Source organism: Lineus longissimus, chromosome 18 (assembly GCF_910592395.1).
Source record: "Lineus longissimus chromosome 18, tnLinLong1.2, whole genome shotgun sequence".
NCBI classification, from domain to species: Eukaryota; Metazoa; Nemertea; class Pilidiophora; order Heteronemertea; family Lineidae; genus Lineus; species Lineus longissimus.
The window spans coordinates 11,780,434-11,801,819 of record NC_088325.1 but is presented as its reverse complement, the minus strand read 5'-3'; the positions used below and the strand labels follow the sequence as shown (position 1 = coordinate 11,801,819).

Here is a 21,386-nt window from a genome sequence, read left to right as displayed (position 1 = left end):
GCAGGGAACTCTCAAAGGAGAGTAACTATGGTACCTAATTGAAAAAGACAGGCCAAGGAGTTGATATTTTCAAGGGTAGGTGGGGTTTGAGGCAACGAAAGAATGGGTGAGATAGAATTTAGGTACGAAGGAAGCAGATATAGGAAGATTTTGTGAGTGCCAAGTTCAAGAAGAAAGAAATGGTCAAATAGAAGTTTGTCTGGAAGAATAACAAAACATATATCCAGTGGAACATTCTCAAATTTGGACAAGGGGTTCAGGACTGTAGTGTCCCATAATTCATAAAGAAACTGGCTTATGGAAGGGTTATATTAATTAGGAAGGGGCTCCTGGGATTGGTAAATTCTGGTATTAATGAATGGTAATAACAAATTTAAGTAGGGTCACACAAAACTGGCACTTGTACAACAAGTAATGTATTTGGTAAAATTAATTTGATTGAAGACAAATCCATGCATGAAAAATTCTGATTGGTCAAATGAATTAATTCATATTTCCACCACCAATAGGGCAACAGCAAGCTGCGGCAGCTGGCTGTCAGGATACTGCACAGTCAAGGCAGGGACATGACATCAATTTTGTCTGCGTTTTGATGTCATTTTGACGTATACCCTAGTGAATTTTAGCGCCACCTATCGTGATGCTAATACCCTATTACAAGGCTAATTGAATAGAAAATGTTAATATGTGACCAATCAGAATTTTTACCCCAAATTATTATTGAATTAATTCGACGTCAAAAACATCACAGTACACATTGTCACTCTATTCTACATATAAGTGCAACTATACTTCTACAGCAAGAATTCAAAAGTGCAATACAGCTTATCATTAATAGGGGGAGCTAAAGTGTATGCACCTCAAAATAGTCAAATGTAACTTCCTCTCAAGCAGCATCTCGCTGTTCATGCAACATCTTTTCTTCCCTAATTGAGAAGGCAGGGATACTCCAAGAGGTATTTGAAGTAACAACTTTGAGGAACTTAATTTGCCATTGATTTTGATTATAAAGATTATTAAAACAATGTTACAGGCATACTTGGTTTGTGTACACCGTTAACCTGTGTGTTGCAGGTAATTAAAAACAGGCATGACCGTCGTGCACTAACTAGACATACCAGTGTGACGAAAATTGAGTTGTGTTGTGTTTCTGTATTAGTTATCAGAACGGCATCATTGAAATTTACATTTAGTACATTGCATAGTGCATAGTTAGAAATAGTCAAATTCATATTAACTCTTCAAATTTTTAACAAATGAAGCTGGCCTTTGAGGTGAAGCTGCAAGTCAATTTTGGAAATTTCCTTTTTAGTCGGCAGATCTCGTTCTACTTCAAGCTGAAGCTTCGAAAAAGAAGTTTAAAAAGAAACAATTTTAGTTATCAAAAGCGATTCACTTTAGCGCCACCTACAATGCAGCAATGAACTACGACCACACAAAACCCACTATACAGGGTATGCGCAAGTTTTCCGCTGTAGAATTCATAAGACTCAAAACGGAATAATGTCAGTACTTTAACTGAAACGTGTTGTAGAAAACCACTTTATTTTTTGTAATATTTATTTGAATTTGAAATTTGTCCACTCTTACCGTCCGAGACCCGGTTGGTCTGGCCTTGATTTGAGGTCGCTTTCTCCGTCACTTTCGGTGCTTTGGTTGGGGGTGGGGGCGTTTGACCGGCTGCAAAATTATTTTCACAAAAACGATGCACATTTTTCGGTTACCAAAAGTGAGACGACATTGCACGTAATTGAAATATGAAAACAGAACATTTGACCGAAATGACACGTGAAATTATGAAAAATTAGTTTTGAGAAGAAAGGTGAGAAGACACGTGACAAAGACCAGAAGAACGTGAAATGATCACATTGAACGATAGGCAAAGTGAATATGGTGTGATCAGTGTGGAACTTTGGTGCAGTTTATAGCAGCATGGACATTTCAAAAAGGTCAAGTTGGGCTTTATAGTCAGACATAGCTAGGGTAGAGGTTTTCAGCCTACTTCACACTTTAACCCTGGTGTATCCTGAGCACTTTTAATAGAACTCGAATGAGGTGCTCGATCACAGTGAGTGCGTGCACTGCTCCAGAGTATCACATATACCTTCGTGTAATTAAATCGATCCTAGCATATGAAATCCCCTAAAATGGTTCGTAGCAAAGTTGTTTAAAGAGAGTCAAAACTACTGGTCCAAACTCAACTGACCAAAGAACCACATATAAAACATCACGAATAAAGCCAGAAAGGTTTATATAGTGAAGTAACACTTAGATGAATAAGTGTCATTTTGAAAAATCATTAAATTTACCTAACCCGGCACCTTGCCTTAAGACTGCATGGAAATCAAAGACATAAAATGATGACTTGTGTACAATTATTGAAACGTAACACAACACGAAATATGATGAAATGCTGATGAAAAGTTTGGCAAACAAGGGTATTTTGTTGCAGGAATCACTATTGTATGAGCTGGCAGGTTGAAGCGCAAATATTGCTTCTTCGCCAGGTGCTTTTAGAGCGACATTAGCGAATATAAGATTAGCTGGTTGTTGAGTTCAGTTGTACTCTTGTTCCGTTAAGCTGACAATCAATACAAAGCACTATTACTATAATATCTTTGGAATCAAATTGTCAAATGAAAGCTTGCATTTTGTGCACTGGTGTCAAAGCCTGTTAACAATTTGCTGGGACAGGGGTCGAACAGCTAGGTACCAGGCATGAGCGTTGATGTCCAATTGTTCAGGCATTTCATTCATGTGCTTATTTGTGTTCATGAGCTCAGATAAATATATCACACTGTCCAAATCACAAATGACATCCCATAATCGCGTCATTGACGCACTTCCCAGCTTGTCGGTCAGCAGTGAAACATACAGAGAGATAGGCGCGTCACAAGTGCGTCATTGGTGGGCAACTCGCGCGTCACAGACACGAAGCAGGACGGATGTCAATTGTGATTTGGACTGTACATGTAGAGCACTAAATCTTATTCTAAACAGCTGAGTCACTGTTGTATGCTTGTTATTGTGCATTGTTATAGTGTAAGTGCAATCACTTGGAAAGCAGTAATTAGGTTATATGCATATTACATGGAAAAGTTAAGCTGGCACTCAATTAGATGAATTCAACCAATTAATCAATCAATTATGTAATAAGTCATATACTGTAATGTGTCTGTGAAATGAAACCCGAATATGAAATATGTATGCGACAAGACATTTGCAATTCGAAATTTCTGATGGGCAATCAATTTATTTCGGCAGATATGATCAATATCTGTCGATATATATTTATTAAGAATAGACACAGTTTATTAAGATTAGAATTCAAGCCTGTTTTAGAAAAGACATTACAGTCACAATCATGACAGTACCAATATGAGACAACACGACAAGACAATTCAGGCCTGCAACTGTCTTTAATCACACTTAATTCTCAAAACTATAAACAAACACATTAACACGCTGGTGATACAAATTAATACGTGTATACCGGTTTCAGACAACAACAGATCCACCAGATCATTTCGTCAATAGCTTCCTAAATAGCTCGAAGGCACTACTTTCAGTGCCTTTCACCCGCGATTTCAGCAGCTACAAAGGATCCTGGCAAGTCAATTCTGCATCATAACTGGTATATTAATAAGAATCACCATCGAGATTAATATAAAAGGAAAAAAGTCATTTCAACAACAATTTTTGAATGTTGCCTAACTATAAAAATGCAAAACAACAATCAGTGCTTTGTAATCTTCATTGTGTCCGAATGGGAGGATTTTGCAGGTTTGTTCACGCTTAACAAAACTCAGATCAGGGTGAAAGTACATGTAGTTCAATGAAAATTTGCAAAAAATACCATTCCTATAAAGCCATAGACCCTGAAAGATCAATGAGCAGTTGGGTTGGCTTGGCTTTTCTGCACAGCCTGAGATCAATGCAATGAGGTCCATAAACCATTAGAGGTATTTGACAGCTTTAAAAGTTATGGGATGTCTATTACACTGAAGCTTTCACCCTTGCAAAAAGTCGGAGTTTCAAAATGTGAACAACAACTGCAAGAAAAAAACTACCAAATGCTCAAGATTCCATAAAAACTCTAGAAAATGCAAACTATCAACAATGGTGTTACAACATCAGGGAAGAGGGGAGGTAACCTTGAATGTATTTCAGATAAAACTGGCCCGTCAAAAAGGTTTTGGTCGATAAAATTAGATGCGTTAAAAATCGACAATCAATATTTTGAGCTATGTACAGTATTCTAATTGTTAGTTCATGTTCTGACCACAGAGAGAGAGTTTAACGATCCTGGGTTTGGCACACATGTGAGGCAGCTGTTAAACTGCTCGCCTTCTCACTCTGTTACTCAGAAGAAACCAACAATACTTAGCCAAAACTGCCCAAAAAATACTTAGGTTACGACACGTCAAATATTGATTGAAGCGAGTTAAATTTGGTAGGGATTCGATCAGAAGCAACTCTGAATTGTCTTTCTCAGCACAAGATGATTAGAAATAGCATGAGTGAAACATAAGTAAGTATGTGCAAAATGGAGACAGCATTTAGTACTGAGATAAGTCATACACAATAGCTACATGTATATGACTGAGGCATTAGATCGTTCTGCCTTGCGGCCCTTTAGTAATTAATCGAAAAGGTTGAGGGAAAGTTTAAGTCAGGAGTGCAAAATGCACAGGTTTGGACAAATAACCAACACTAAAGTGTGCTTACCTTCAGCAGTTGAAAATTCAAATAGATCACTGACTTCACCAACACCTAATGAGTTTCTAGCTTGGAGGCGAACTTGATATCTGAAATGATGAAACAGAGCTTAAACTTTTTTCTCACATTTCCATTTTGTCTTTATGGCGACATCTATTGCCTAGTGCAGATTAGACACAGATTTGTGGGCTAGTGATATTTTTAAAACCTACTGTCTAATGTGTTACCATTGGTTAGAAGCTCTTAATCAACATTTTCTAAACAGCATCATTATTTTGCTAAGGTCGAGCAAGACCTATGATTTCATAGCTACCTAGTCCTTGATGATCTGAAATTGTTGAAACATACATGAATAGGAACCTAGGCAGATATTGCGAGTTTCAACTCTTGGCCGGCTAACCAACAGTGACAAAAACAATAGTGTAGATGTGCACAGAGGGAAACAGTGTGGTAACAGTAAAACTAAAGACTTGCACAAGTGTTTACGGCCAACCGAGATAATTTCACGTACCGTTCTCCATTTAAGTTTTGTGCTGAGTTTGAAGTTCATAGCCCTTGCGGTGACGAAACTTACCCTGGTGACGTAAGACGACAGACAAGGGACGCTCCTTGATGGCTATAGGTTACCAGATGAGCTAAAAAAATGCTCATTTGCCGGTTGCTCAAAGTGAATGCAAGATTACGATGCCTTACCAACAACCCCCTTGACCTCCTCATAAAATAATGATAAAATGTGGCATAATGATTACCTTGTGTTGGCTTCAAGTTGTTTAAACTTGTAAAAGGCTTTATGGTCAGTAGCTTTGGGTTCTGCATTAGCTGGAATGCTCGAATTATGCCATGGACCAGGCTCGGTACCATTCAGCTGAAAAGGAAAAAGATAAAAGATAAACTTCTCTTTCTTACCACAACCAAACCACTGACTTTGTAGCTCCTAAAATCCCTTAAGTACAGTAGAACCTCTCTATCAAGGATACCCTTGCGACTGACAAAAACTGTCCTTAAAATAGACTAGTAGTGTCCTGAATAGCGAGGTGAAACTGAATGGAAACAACTAATTTAGCTCCAAATCTGGTGTCCTCAAAAGAGAGGGTGTCCTTTAAAGATAGGTGTCCGCTATGGGAGGTTCAACTGTGCTCAGCGTATATGTAGCAAACCTTTTTTGTGATCTTTGGGTTGTAGTTCACTGTAAGTCCAGTATTTTTTTATAGGAGATTTTGGTGAAGCTCCCAGGGTCCCCACAACAGGCTGCTTGGTTAGTTGGAAGATGTACACAATAATTCTCGATCAGTTGAAGAACTGATTCTCCAAGGTGAACCAAGGACCTTTAACTCTTGATCTTACTCACCACTCTAAACATGAGGAAATAATCAAGAGGTAGATCATGTGAATAGACCTGCCAGGTCAACGTGTATTGTTGCGAGTACGAGCCTTTTTTACTGCTGGTAATTTCTACTTTCTTTGGGAGACCTGCAACAGAAATGAAAAGCTTGAGAACCAAATGGCCTGCAATAGGGTTCCATTCAGAAACTCGCGTATGTTTTGATGATGCATCAGTTGATTTGATACCGACTCAGTTGGGTCAGGGAATTGTATTGCTCTTACGAAGTTTGCTTTAAACTCGCCGAGGAGTGAAGTATTGTCCAGCTGCCTCTCAGGGCCAGGACTCAAGACATGACTCTCTATGCGAGATAGAGGTTACTCATACCTGGGTGGAAAGAAGCATGTATGTTTAAGTGCAGGGGACAAGGGAGGTTGCTTGCACTTTGGTTTTGATACCAATCCCTATTGAGTTTACTCACCTGTTAATTCAATGACTTTATCATCAGCACCATACTGGTTGGTTGCTATACATTTATAAACACCAAAATCGTCGGACACAACATTGTTAATAATCAACTGGGCTTCTCTACCAACACCGACACCTGAAGACAAGAATGAAACTTAATTAAATAAACTCTGCCAATTGTGTTTCAAAGAAAAGTGGCCCGCAAATGAGTGATTTTGTTGCTATGATCTGCAATCTTGAGAAAATGCTGGCTGTCGATTGTTGACAATATGCTAATCATTGCTGCAAAACTGGTGCACGACAAAGATAACTTAAATGCAATGACAGAAGAATAGAATGTATCCAACAAGTCAAAAGAGGCCATTTTAGGACCGTCCCTTTAAGAATTAAAGGAACACTGCACACACTTCATCAGGTTACTGAGAGAGTCATATTCTTGTTGACAGACAATAGGAAAGTTACATCCTGTAAATTCATGCCCTAAGTTTCTTGTCAGGTGGAACATCACTTTTAATCGTTTTGTATATCTAAAAACATCCAACTGTAACAGAAATTCTTAGGCAAGCATTTTGTTCATACTCTTCTCTAAGAAAGTTCCGAAAAGACAGTGGCAAGTAAGAGTGCTGAACAAAATCAATACTCTGATTGGTGACTTTGGTCCCACAATGCATCTACAGGTAAATGTATTTGAAAAGCTGGATCGACAAACAATGGACTGGGGATTAGACTGGATTTGATTTGGCTGGACTCTGACTCATTGCTCTCCCCCATCTGGATCGTATGACCCCTCAGCCAATCAGAGCACAGAATAGCGAACATTTCCAGGAATACAACGGGCTGATTCTGTGATAGTAGAATGTTTTGAAACAAAGTCCGACGCATACCAGGACCGCAGTGAACGTTAAAGTTTTCGTCCTGGGTGGACAGAACACCAAATCAGAGCAATGTTTGGAGAGGCAGTTGCCCCCCCCCCCCCAAATACGGCCCTGCATATTGCAGTGAGCAATGACACTGTTAATCCAGCAGTTCAATGTTTCTAAATCCAGCTTTTTTAAACACTATCTGGAACAAATATCTATAACATGCATCAGTAACTCTCAGTTTCAAAAAAGTAGGCCAAGGTAAATTTTCATAGAAGCTTTTTCTCCTTAGCCTATATTTATTGAAAGACGGAGTGGAAAGTGACACACTTGTCTATCAAAATACACAAACAGTCTTGTTAAGGCGACTGACTTATTCATCTGAGTGGGAAAATGCAGGAATTATACATGTAACCGAAGGGGTCAAGAAGACTGCAAAGGACTGAGCTAGGGATTATTTCAGGCATAGAAGTTTCTTCTGGATAAAATTCAGACAGACGGGGATTTGTTTTTTAAAAGACACTTACTCTTAAGGGTGGTTGTGTTTCCTAAAGGTGATATAATACAATGGTAAATCGCAAAATTGCATACTAGTAGAGCAATCTGGGTAATGAAGATGATGTTGATTATGATGGTGATGATGATGATGAGGAGGATGACATATCCCTCAGATTCAGGCTCAGGCAACCAATGTTGATCATGTCGATGGGCTAAGGAGGAGGGGGCCGCAGTGTGCAGGTGTATGAAGTTACACTACCACAGCACCACTGACCCGCAGAGCAGCACAGGCACTTTTTCCTTTTCAATCCATATTCACCAAGTCACAGTGCTGTTATCTTTGAACGATGCTTGTAACAAAGGGTGAGATTCTTGCCCTTGCCATTCATTTTCTACAATCTTTTTCACTGCGGCTTGCGTGGCGAGTGGATGGGACGCTAAAATATGACGGGTAGCCGAGGTCTTCGGGTATCTCAGTTACCAAAATGGCCATTAGCAAAAGGGTAATGCCGTTACTTACCCAAGTCAACAAACTTCGTTTTTACATTCCTCCTCTTTTGGTCAACAGCATTGCCAGCAAACATCCATTCTATTTTGGCTATGGGGGATGCGCTAACTATACAAGTCAAGATGGCAGTCTTCTGGGGCCCTGAGTAAACAATGTCCTCTTTTACATTCACTTCTGGTGCATCTAGGAATAAAAGATCAAAACGTTTATGTACATGAAGAGCGACAGTTATCATTATGAGCCTTGTGCTAAACGAGATTTGTTTTTAATCAACTTCTTAAAATACGTGCTTTTCGCTTTTTGAAGTGAATAAAAATTACCGAGTCTTTTTGGTTGGTTTTGAAATGTTTTGAACCCTCATCCCAAAAATCAGGAAAAATCCAGAGGACTCTCATTTCGAAGGCACTTACATTGTACACTAATTTCCAGGACCTCCGTAGCAGGACTGCCAGCTCCATTCTCCGCCTTACACTCATATTCTCCAGTATCGGTCTTCTTCACTTTCGGGAAGATCAGCGAGTTGTTAACTGTCTTCGTATGGTTTCCTAAGTTGCTACCCTGGAGGGGAAACAGATCAGTGAGGAAATATAAGACATCGCTCTTCAGATTTTGATAATTTAAAACAACTCATAGAAACACTTGAATCTTGTGGCTTCTGGTCTAGCTGGGAGTGAATTTTGTAAGGACTTTAAAGATAGAGGATTATACAGTGACATCAGCCACATTTGTTTGGGTATGGCTCTTGTTTGTCTTTGTCAAAATCATCCATTGCGATGGCAATGGGTTGGCGATACCAGTTTGTCTAATGGCTAAGACATCATATCCTAAGCATTTGTATCCATTACGTGTTACTAACATGATAATAATAATGACTTTATCCACTTAAAGTACATGTTTTACATGTAGTTTGTCGTGATTACAATACGTACTGATTTACATGATATTACAAGATGGCGAAAAAAATAAGGACAAAGAGCAGACAAAGACAGCTGGTGGTAGAGGAAGGGTGCGAGAGCAGACAGAACTAATCAGTGTGTCTTGCAGCACGGATAAATTCTGCCTCCCGTACCTATTTGACAAGATTTGAGGTTCGACTTTTGCTTGAGCAATTCAAAAGGCAGGATAATCTATACATATTTGGATGTGCTGCATAGAACATGCAGAAGGGTTTGATAAAGCGTTGCCACAATACAATGTATTTGGGACTTTGTAGGAAAAAGCGAAATTCGTCTTCGACGATATCATTAAAAAATTTACCAAAACGGTTTTCTCTAGGTATGCCTGTGTGTCTCCCAGTAATGATAATAAAGAACCGGTATTATATCGATGAAACTGGAGTATTTTATAATGATTATAGCCCCTGGTGACGACTTACAAAAACGACCACCAATGGTGATATATTTGTCCATGCAACTCCCAATCTTTTAAGTTGGAAAACGTTGAAAATTCACAACCATTCCAAGAAAAGAAGTTGACTTGAGTTACCTTCTGCGTTGAAATAGATCCAATTGGAGCACAATTCAATGAAATAAATACGCGTTAGACTTGTTGAACGTAACTGTAACTGTCAGTTAGGCAAGACCATAAATGTAGACCTGTGATATGAAAGGTTTTCTGTTATAATCAAGCTTGTTTCAAAGATACAGTTCTATTATTGGCCAATGGCCACACTCTTTGTCAATTAGCTTGGAAAAGTCAAAATGTGTATGATGTTAATCTAAAACCGATAAAAGATGTCGGCCGAGCGATATTATGAACCCTGCATAGCAAAGACGCATGTTTGATACCCATTCCCGGCTGTCAGTGCATGGATGCCATCAAATTTTCACTCTTATATTTTTCTCAGAATCGGGAATAACCTTGATCGGTGGGAATTGAAACGGTGGAAAATATCTTTTGATTGGAAATACTGAAAACAGAGATTTGATAATCTGCCAAAAAAGAAAGAAAATTTTTTCTTTTGAAGACATTTTCACAAATTGCAAAATAAAATGCTGTGTAAATTTGGCGGTTTAGTATGTTAAGCCCATCTGCCCATCTGAACAGAATCATAAGCGGTTAAGAACAAACTCCTTATACACATTGATCCTTTTTCCCTGAAAGGTCACACGAAAACCTATAGAGAAAGGAAAGAAAGGTGCAAATTCACTTAGTTACTTGCCCAAGGTCACAAGTACATGTATAAACATGTCAACAAATATAAGTTCTGATAAATGTTAGATCTTTGACGGACATCGTAAGAATATACACATAACTGGTGTTGCACTGACATTGCTTTACTTCAACTATTGTGACCTTGGACAAGGCACTTAGATTCAACTGATGAATATGTTCAGTTCTCAGCAGTGCAGCTCAGATGCTAATAGGTATTAAACTAAAACTGCACTAATACACACTATGGCCATATCCATTTTTAGCATAGAAGTGAAAGTGCTGAAGTAACAGACACAATAAAATTGGTGTCGCAAGTGCACTACACAAAATTAAAACCACTTTACTGATGATTCATAAATGCTCTAGTATCACCAATCTAAGACCACTTCATACAAAATGGACACAGAGACCAAGACAAAACATCACATCGTGACCATTGGACAAACTTTATCGCCAACCAATTGTCTTGTTGAATAGCTTTGAACGTCCATACGAATATTTGACATGTTTGAAGGCCTGACTTAAATATTCGAAAATGGTCTTAGATTAGTGAAACTAAAGTAATATCACGTAATACATTTAGGAAATAAATGACCGATAAAACTGGATATAAAACCACTTCATAGACATCTTAGACATAAATTGTTACCTGTTTCCAAAATGATTTTTTCTTAGAAGAAAAATTCAAATGTATCACTAAATAGAGGAAAGCATGAAAGGTAGGAGCACAATGACGGGGGGGGGGGGGGGGGGGAGCAGGCACAATACATTTTTAGAGGGCTTTATCTAAAATCTCAAAAGTGTCACCATCTCTAGTATTTGAATCAAACTGATGTTCCCCGAGTGCGTACAGCTCACATTTTGTGATGATACAGCCCAGTGCGGATGAAGTTATATTTTTTAGTACATGACGTGCTACACACGTCATCAGCATCTGAGAGTTCAAGTGGCATGACGTGCTATGCACGTCAACCAAATCAGAAGGGTTAAAACTGGTGAGTGGGTCAATCCTGAAACCAAATCAAGACAAATCGCCGGGTCTGAGAGGAATGGGAAGGAATCCGCCTGTTCTGGTATCAAATTTACATATCGCTTCTCAAAACCTCTCAAGGATTTGTGTCCAATGCAACGCGATACGTAAAAACAAACGCAAACAAACTTAAAATACGAAATCAATGATTCATGTTGTTGAGAATCAACTGTAGGGAAAAGGTTACGATACAACTGTCGATTTGACGCTGAATTATTTATTTCACTTTTACTTCTAGAGAGATGAGTTTGTTTGGTGAAATAGGTCATACTTGTTCATCTTGAGTTGGTCGAGCACTCCAGTAGTTGAATAGGAAGTTCACAGTTCAATGTACAGATGATTTTGGCAGGCGTGGCTTGAAACGATTTTAAGTTGTATTGGTGGGTATTCAAGTTGCTGTTTTTTATTCAGTTGAGAGTACATCTACATGAACTAACTTGGCTTATACTGGCCCTTCAGACAATTATTGAGCGATGTGTACTGTAGGAGGAAACCAGGCAAACCGGAGGAATCTACTCTGTGGAAAAGAGTCACTTGAACTCAAATACAATGTTTACAGAACCAAACAGTTTTCTACTTTGGCCTTGGCCACCACCCCATCAATTCCAATGCATCAAAATATCATCCTTTATGGAGACAGATAACGATGGTCATAATTTGGAATCAACATGGCATAAAGGCATCTGATACTGAACAGATGTCAATAAAAACAGCTCACAGCATCAGTGATGGTCGCAAACCAAAACAGTCAGATTCCGTGAATGGCCAGTCGAGATTTTTTTCATGTTTAATCAATCGCGATGATATTTGATTAATTGATATTGATCAATAAAGCAACCCGTTTACGATTCTATTCGTGAATGAAGTTTAATTCGTAGATTTGATGGGAATGAGATGCTAAAGAAAGCAAAAGATGACAGTCATGACATGAGTGTTTTGTTTCAATCTGAAGCTATAAATAGCATTTACAGGATGTTCCAAAATGAAGTCTGTTCTTGGAAACAGTTCAAACGAGCCTCTCATGGTACGGTAATTATAGGATTTGTATATCTGTTTACACAACGGCATTGTTGATGAATTTTTCAAATTCAATCAGAAATTTCAAATATTCAGCTATTGGTGGAGGAATTTGGTGACAAGACATTATGAATTATTTCCAAGCGAAATGTTGCAAAGATACTCCTAGTCTTACCAACTTTTTCCACGTAATGGTTGGCTTCGGTCGCCCACTGGCCTTACACATCACCGTCAGAGATTCACCTAATTTGACGATTTTTGGCAGGAGATCCTTCTGGGAGAAATTCAGCTTGGGTGGAACTGAAAATAGAAATGACATCACAGGTTTTGCATATGAAAGATTTGAGAATTGTAAAATATTCTCATGGCAAATTATTTTACTTTCCTACATGAACTAGCTGAGCTTCAATCTATCCAACTCCATTTTTACGCATCCACCAATTGACTGTCATGTCTCTTTCGTCCCGGGGACCTTTCCGCTCCTCATCATTTGTAGGAAAATCCAACATATCTCATGCAAAAAGCTGTCCCTTTAACTTGCTTGCAACCATCCAGGGGGAGACACTCCGAGTCGCTTTTACATGGCAGTATCCAGGATAAGAGAAGATAGCATGGACAAACCGCCCTGGAATGATCAAATACGTCTGCCAAAAGGGTCCTTTTAACACTTTCAATACTTACTCATTACATTAAGGGTATAACTCTGCGCCTCTGTCACACCAACCCCCTGAACCGAACACGTGTATCGACCTTCATCATCAACCACAAGGTCACTGATCTCAAGGTCATAACCTTTCTGACCTAAAAATAAGGGAAAGTGTATTACCATGCGTGTAAATATGTTTGCGTGTAATAATTACCATAAATTGGCTTAGTGTTGTCTCGCCAAACACAGCTCAGGTGAGGCCCCACGAATTTGGCCAACATTCAAGGGGTACGCCATGCGTAATTACTGGTGGTCCAGGAAAATAGAAATGAAATAGAAACTGACCTGAGGGCAATCCAGACTTCTTGATTACGCTGTAACGATTGCTCCCGTAGACTTTCATCTCGTTGATGGAGATGATGCGCATGTTGATGTTGCGAGATGGGTCCTCCTGTCTTACCCATTGCATAGACATGGCATTGCTGTCATCTGGAATGGATAGCACTTTCAAATTAGAATTGGTAACAGTGGACAATCTGTCTTAAGCGCTTGGGTATGTTGTAGCTCTCAATGGCCTCTTGAAGGAGAACAGTTCTGCCGTACCTTCTTTCAAATGTGAAGAGGTCATGTGGAAAGTTAGACTAACAATTAGTCACAACTGTAAACCGACAAGAGCCTTCATCGATAGAGAACTACGCCAATTTACCAACTGCCCATACCTTCTTTCCAGCGTCAAGAGTCGCGTGTACCATGAAAACTTATTCAGTATACATTGTATCAGTTAATATTGGATAAATTTAACGGATTTTTATGCAACAAATATCTTTATATCAAAAACACCCAAGAAGATTTCTAGTCAAAGTGATATTCTCGTATACCTTTTGCAAGCAGAATGGTTTGCATTCAACATGTTCAAAGATGTAAAATCGGTGAAACCATAAAACTGACCATTTAATTCAATTCAGGAGCCATTTCAGAAGATATCAAGGACTAAGAAAAAAGTTTTCATGCTGTGCAACAAGAATATTTCATCAGTCAACTCGTATGAAAAGTTGCAACTTTGAATATGTTGATAATTTGATTTGAAAATAGTTCAAAATTGCATCAAAGAACATACATTAGAACTATTGTGTCCTGACGTTCCATCCATTGTAGTTAAGTGTGCAATATATCCTATATCATAAGAAGAGTGCTTTTCAAGATGCATCCAATGTATCACGGCCCCGCAAATTAGCAACTTCTGTAGCTGCGACCTGATATTATATCGCTTATGACAAAATCTCTTCACATGACTTGGTGATTGCTGCAATCTGCAATCAAATACAAAACGCGGCAATTACAGGATTTACTCCCTGCCAAGCAATCTTTTTGTCGCCTCATTGCAGATCGCAGCCACAAAAATCGCTCATTTGCGGGGTGATCAGTTAGTCGACAGTGAGAAGGTGCTGTCAGGACAAAGACTGAAATCATAAATATAATTGCTCTTGATATGATACAGAGACAATGTTCAATCAGTCCAGTATGCACTTGATGGAGTCTAGTAACTGAATCATGACAAAAGACAAAATGCAATAAGAACCTTCGAAATTTTAAGGACACACATGACTATGCACCTTGCATGATCATCTCCAAATGAGGCACCCCTGATCCTCAAAACGGTTCCACACTACTGTAGAAATTATCCATCAACACAATAATAGATAATTTCTATCATGGTTTCTGGGCTCACAAAAAGGCCTTATAAGATTTTTTTCCTTATTAACTCATGTCAGCCTTATTCTTGTGTTTCCTGGAAACTCTTAAAGACAGACATGAGTGAAAATAAGAGTGTAAAAATAAGCTAAGCAAGAGTATAAAACAGCCATGTGTGAAAATGAAAAAAAAATCATGCAGTTCATCTCTTAACCCTTTGAATCCTGAAAAGTTGCTTTTCACGAGCCTGACACTTCGTGAAAATACATTGACTTACCATTTTAAAGTGTGCAACCGCCATTGATAACTGTTTTGAATAATTTTTTAATTCAGAATGATTGGGTATTGGGTCGGCGAATCTCCACCGCCTAAGCCAAAAACAGCATCAACACCAGTATCCGCGCACAACAACTTTCTTGATCTCATTAGTTTCATTTTTTGTTGTTTCAAATCATATTTGTTTGACTCTGGGATATACATCTCTTCAGGAGTCCGAGTTTTGGAAGCATTTATGTGCTTTAAGTTTCGCAACCAACACCGATCATCGCAAGAGTCTGAGACAAGAATTGGTGATCGCAGCAAACTGGATCAATGTGTAATCCATCGGTTACTGTACCGGTGTTACCAGCAGAACAGATATCTTTTGTCTCATATCGCAGCATGTTGTAGCAAGAATAATTGCCCAATCTTACTGTACACATTCATTAGTTGCACCATCCATCTCACTCCCGTGTTCTTTGTAATTCCATCTTTCGAGTGAAATCTATATCTCATCATGAAGGCCCTTCATGACGAATTGTGATGTCTAATTTAGCTCTATTGATAATTCTGGAGTTTCGGGCCAGAAAACCTGATAGTCCGCACAACACCAAAAGAAGCGACACAGCATTCATGTCCGTCTTCATTGTGGTCAAAATAAACATCAGGATTCAAAGGGTTAATGCGGATGAGGGCTTAGTGTTATACCTTGTGGACTCGGTCGCCACAGAAGACGCATGAAAACAATTGAATCGCCCAAAGCTGAAAAAGGTGGCTGTGAAAGGACATCAAAATGAAATCTGAAGAAAGGGTGAAAACGATATGTGGAGAAAAGGCTTTTATTAAAGGCCGCATTGGTTCATGCACATCATTTTACAAGTGACCCTGCTGGAAATACTAGTGTAAACTAATGCCCAGAGGTGGCAGCAGTAGTGAGTAATTTGCATGATGCACACTAGTATTTTGTTCTAGTGTCCACGAAAGTGACTAGATGCCACTGTCACCTGGGGACAGGGGTTAAATCTAGCATTTCCAAATGGACAACCGGGTCTTTAAGATGACATCTAGTAAAAAGGGTTTCTATGAAAAGATGAAGCACAGATGTGAACGCTGGTGTCTGAAAACGATTAAAGTGAATTTCGCAAGCTCATCATTAGGACACACTTTGACCTTTTCACCAACCACGAAAATGAACCTTCTCAGCTCTTGTTCAAAATTTTTCAAAATTACAATTTTGGATCTGACAATGTGTCAGAGTGATGTAACGCTTACATCTTCAGACACCTACATCTTCAGACACCTACATGTAATAAAATTTAAATGGCGATGAAGAAATTTAAATGTTAAATATAGAAGCGGTACATGTACCTTGGGGCAGTACAATTATCTTACCCAAAATTTCTTCAAGCAGCGAAGAAAGTGTTGAAGGCATGCTTAGTTAAATGTTGTAAACTATTAGCAAACAGATGAGTCACTAAAAGAAGATTGTTGGAAAATCTTGGAAATGTTAGATTGATAGTGAAAGCTTCCCTTCCAGTATATACCTTAAAATTGATATATGAAGAGTCCACTCAGTGTATGTTAGTAATTAAGAGGACCTATTTCTAAAAGAGGCAAACTGGTGTTGCTGTTAGATGTTCCAGTTGTGTTTAGATATCTACTTGTGGGTTACTGAGAAATCCCGAAATGAAATGAAACAAAACATTGTAATGAAATGTAATCATCGAAATGAAAATAAAATTACAACAAAAGTTTGATATCCAAATTGAAGTTTGCAACTGACAATGGTCAAACAGTGTACCTGATGGACTGTACATGTACTAGTACCTTCCATAGCTCCTTCTTCTATTTCGACAAGTCAACTTCATTTTCATTTCATATTTCAACGATTTCATTACAATGACTTCATTCTGGGTTTTATCAATAACCATCTTAAGGTGTTTTCATGAAAGTTACTACGCAGACTGACCACCTACCTAATCCAGAGGCTATACACTCAAACACTACTGATCCGCCCTTGATCTCGTGCAACGTCATTGGCGGTGAGATGATCTCCACTTTGCCTGCAACGACAAGAAAGGGGACAATGATATACCTAAACTTTTAATGCTGAAGGTGGAGGATTCCGTTGTCTCTTTGTGGCAACTAGCCCAACTGTTTTTGATGACTGATTGGAACCAAGAAATTATTCCACCATCTGAAATACAATAAACCCAACGTACGACCAGCGTTTCAGCCTACTTGACATGATCACTTTTACATTTTCTCGGGCGGTGAAAATGTACCCTATCGTTTCTTGTTTAAAAGTTTTGCTAGATTTGGCCTGCAGAAGGGTTAAATTCAGAAACCTGCGTATGACTTGGAGATGCATCCACTGCTTTGATGACGACTGAGGCGCGGGAAGGTCATTGTATTGCTCGAGCAAACTTCGCTTTAACGGGGCAATTGCCCATCTAGAGCATGTTGTTTAGAAGCAGTTAATTTCATACAATGTACATCCCAATGTACATCCCGTTCACTGAAGTGTTGGTACATGCATCAACTGGGTATGTACCTGCATGACCCAAGAAGCAGACAGATTCCCTTCTACTGAATCAACTATACATAATTCACCTTGATGATATAACCATGCAAACATTTCATTATAATATTTTGTAGGTGAATTATGTTAAACCAGACATTTCGTTAATCCCGCATTATCAAGCTTGGGGGAATACTATACTAGTCTGAGAACTTTACTCATAACGCCAGGGACCATTGTGCTCACCGTATAGATAATTAGTAGATAACTCATGCTGGTTAAGGGGTACACCGTTCGTAATTACTGGTGGTCCGGGAAAATAGAAACGCAGTATAATTTACAATGCCGCATGACAGATTTTATGCATTCGAATTTGCTGAAACTTGGTATGTTTAGTATTTGTATATCTGTCTACACAACGTTATTGATGAAATTCATATTCAGTACATATTGAAATTTTCAAATTCAATTACAAATTTCAAATATCTAGTGAACAGCGTAGGCCTTTGACTTTCTTCTCTGGACTCCCCCAGGAGCACGCATCGAGGAATGGGAACATCAGCTTAAGAAGTTGAAGACGAGATGATGCACCAATCCTACATCCCATTTATGCAGCGATAAATCTCAACGGTATTGACTTTCAAGATGTCACGCCCTCAAAAAAAATCATAAAACCTGATAAAACGTTAATAAAAACTTTTAACAACAATAGATTGATGCCAGAGAGACAGAAATATAATCATGCGCATGTGGAGAGATTTCCCAGCTGCATTAATTTTATAAAATTCTCATGTTTCCGTGTGCAGGTGAATAATTTCGTGATAATGTCACATCGAGGAAGGAATCTGCTAAGGTAAAGTTATTGGTTATGAGGTTCTTTTTGTTTGTCGCTAGTTCTTGAAGGTAGGAATGGGGCTTAAGATGACCTCTTCACACAGGATCATTGATATCGCCCGGAAATAAGTAATTCACTTGAGAATTGGGTACAAAGAATAAGAAATAAGTAGTCAAGTTCAGGCTGTCAGGCTGGTATCATCCAGCACCGTCTTGCACAAGAAATTCAGTTCTACGATCTAAATCCAGGTGGCAACACAAATCATCTGGCCAACATTGATTGAACCTGGCTTCGATAATGAGAGCCAACTGGTTATCTATAAGAGAATGTCTGCTAACTCTTATGATTGTGTTTTCTCTGGTTATATGGTGCACATTATCTCTAAGTCACCTGTCACAGAGACAAAGCTACACCTGTCCTCATATGGTAGAGGTGCAAAAGTGCTTCAAAGACCAATGTTCATGAGCCAGTTGGGGACAGATGCCCACGCTAAATCTTGGAAGTCATGATACGGTGGACGACATCTCTTGAGATGAAGCTACAAAATATATCCGTTTTAAAAGGGTTATGCTATTTGTTAACTTTGATGATTGTTTCCATGTAAAGGGCACACACCACTGCTTCTACTTCTGGTAGATTTGCGATGATTGAAACAATACACCAACCTTACAGTATACGCATATGACAAACTTAGTGCAGACATAGCCCAACATGCAGTTTTTGGGCAAATTGATACACACTAATTGTATACATATAATGTGTCCGTGTGCATGAACGGAGCGGAGCGTAGCATATGACTGACGATAGCATCGCCTGGCATTAGAAATAGGATATATATATAATGGAATCAACAGTAAATCAATGTGAAAGAACAGCGTACTCCTTTAAGCATAATAGTGCAAAAGTTCTTCAAAGACCAACATTTATGAGTCATGGGGGGACAGATACCCAGCCTACAGCTTGTGGGAAGTCGTATGCCCGTAACTTTGCACAAAGACTTTCTTATCGAGTAAGTCTCCATGGATTGTGTTATCGGCATCTCCATTCAGACAGAGTGTCTCACTTTAACCAAAAGCCAGGCAGAATGATGATACCGTATTGCAAGCTCTCAGGGGTCTAAGCCTCTGTCTTGAAGAATGAGACTGCGAGTAAGCCTGAGCTCTGGTGCGATCTTGTGGCAGTTTTTATAATAAGTTCCTCACTACTTTTCAGCGGTCATCTCACTTGCACAACCCACTCGTTGCTCGTTGGTTCTTTCTCAACGGTAATTTCCTACTATTTTGTGACTTTAAAAAACTTTAAAGGGAGACGATAGGCAGGAGCCAGGAGCAAGGTAGATGATATTAAGTTACACAAAGTCGCCAACAGGGGCCCTTCTCTACAGAAATAAATCGAAGTATGATGATCACTGAATCATCCAGAGAACAGACTCCCACCCTTGAAATTGGCATTGACTTCATTTTGAAGAAGTTTTAACTGCTTTAGGATTTCAAGTACGAGCCAAAATGGTACTGCCTGTGGTCAGCACTTATACGGTTTCTAAACTTCTAGACCTCTTCTAATAAAATGACAAAACAACGCCTCGCTTATCAGCTGGACATCACGTAAGTGAACATTGCTCCCAATGCACTCAAGCTGGGGAAATTACAGGGCCCCAACAGGCTATATTTAACCAAAGCCAACATCTATACTTACAACCCAACCGAGTAAATTAAAAGGCGCCGCCAGACATAAACACAGTTCGCCAAGTCAATTAGGGCACAAGGCTTGAATCATGGTGCATTTTGACCTGACCCCACCTCACATTCTAGAGGTTTCTGTTACCTTCTCCACTGACATATCATTTGGCCAAACAGACTAATATCATTGCATTTAGTATTTTTATGTTTTTTTTAATACTTTTATCATTAAAGGGGATTTCGCACGACCAACGTTTCGGCTACTCTTCACATTTTCTCGGGTGGTGAAAATGAACCTTCTAATTTCCTGTTTGTACGACTGGCGCAGACCAGAAACTCTGTGACCTTGAAAAGTAGGTCAAATAATTGAGTAGATATAGTGTGCATGATGTTGTCACATTAGGGGTGTAACCCATCCCCCCCCTCGTATTGAACAGTGAGACTTATATGTAAACGTAAAGAAATAATTTCGAATATTTGCCAACAGCACTTCACATTCCAACCCTTATTTGCCTGGTATAAGCATTTATTTTGCACTTAAGCAAGCACTCTAGACATTCTAGAGTATAAAACAACCGGAAAACTTAAAAGAAAATGACAGAGCATCGTTTTGATACCAGATCCTTCAGATGTTCCGTCTTTGAGGGATTTAGATGATTAGGTTGGTCGTGTTCAACACGCAGTCGGTCGGGCCAAGTGAATTGCAAAGGTCACATATTTCAAAGCTTGAGCTGTTGGGTGCGCAAAACAAGACAAGCTTGTCTTGAAAGTTGAATGAGTTTTTTGTAACATATCTCCTGTTCAACATGCTACAGGTTGCTAACTTTTTGTCAGACCCATAGAAGTTAAACTTGCCAGTTAGGAACATGGCAAAGGATTCCTGTCAGTACAACTTTTTGTATCATAGTTACGTGCTATGTATACGGCCCGAGCGATTCCGGCGAAGGAGTCGGAACTTTCTTACTTAAAAGAGGACAATGTTATTCAACATAACATCGTCAACATGCAATGAGTCACAGCCTTCAAACTAGCCAACTATAAACTTTGGTTGATATATCAAAGTACTTTCTTTAGAATGTTACAATCTTGTACTATAATCGAATCACATTCCGACAAACTAACAACCTGCGAGCTATTACTACAGCTGCCCTCCGGTCCATTCCAGATAATCAGATTATCC

At 39.0% G+C, this 21,386-nt stretch overlaps 1 protein-coding gene across 3 annotated transcripts in view; it reads right to left on the bottom strand.

Annotated features, from left to right (window-relative positions):
- The window catches only part of LOC135502020 (opioid-binding protein/cell adhesion molecule homolog), a 99,146-nt gene that overhangs the window by 4,643 nt on the left and 73,117 nt on the right, over nt 1–21,386 (bottom strand). Inside the window, exons 2-12 of one of the 3 annotated variants that reach the window (XM_064794459.1) lie at nt 17,148–17,234; nt 13,567–13,710; nt 13,257–13,376; nt 12,751–12,875; nt 8,785–8,932; nt 8,387–8,557; nt 6,522–6,644; nt 6,068–6,189; nt 5,469–5,584; nt 4,729–4,808; nt 2,310–2,333 (exon numbers count right to left, since the gene is read on the bottom strand). In XM_064794459.1, coding sequence (XP_064650529.1) covers nt 2,310–2,333; nt 4,729–4,808; nt 5,469–5,584; nt 6,068–6,189; nt 6,522–6,644; nt 8,387–8,557; nt 8,785–8,932; nt 12,751–12,875; nt 13,257–13,376; nt 13,567–13,710; nt 17,148–17,234 — 1,260 coding nt within the window. Of the gene's footprint in view, nt 1–1,590; nt 1,681–2,309; nt 2,334–4,728; nt 4,809–5,468; nt 5,585–6,067; nt 6,190–6,521; nt 6,645–8,386; nt 8,558–8,784; nt 8,933–12,750; nt 12,876–13,256; nt 13,377–13,566; nt 13,711–17,147; nt 17,235–21,386 lie in introns of all 3 variants that reach the window. The other 2 variants (XM_064794458.1, XM_064794460.1) reach the window with 2 other exon arrangements.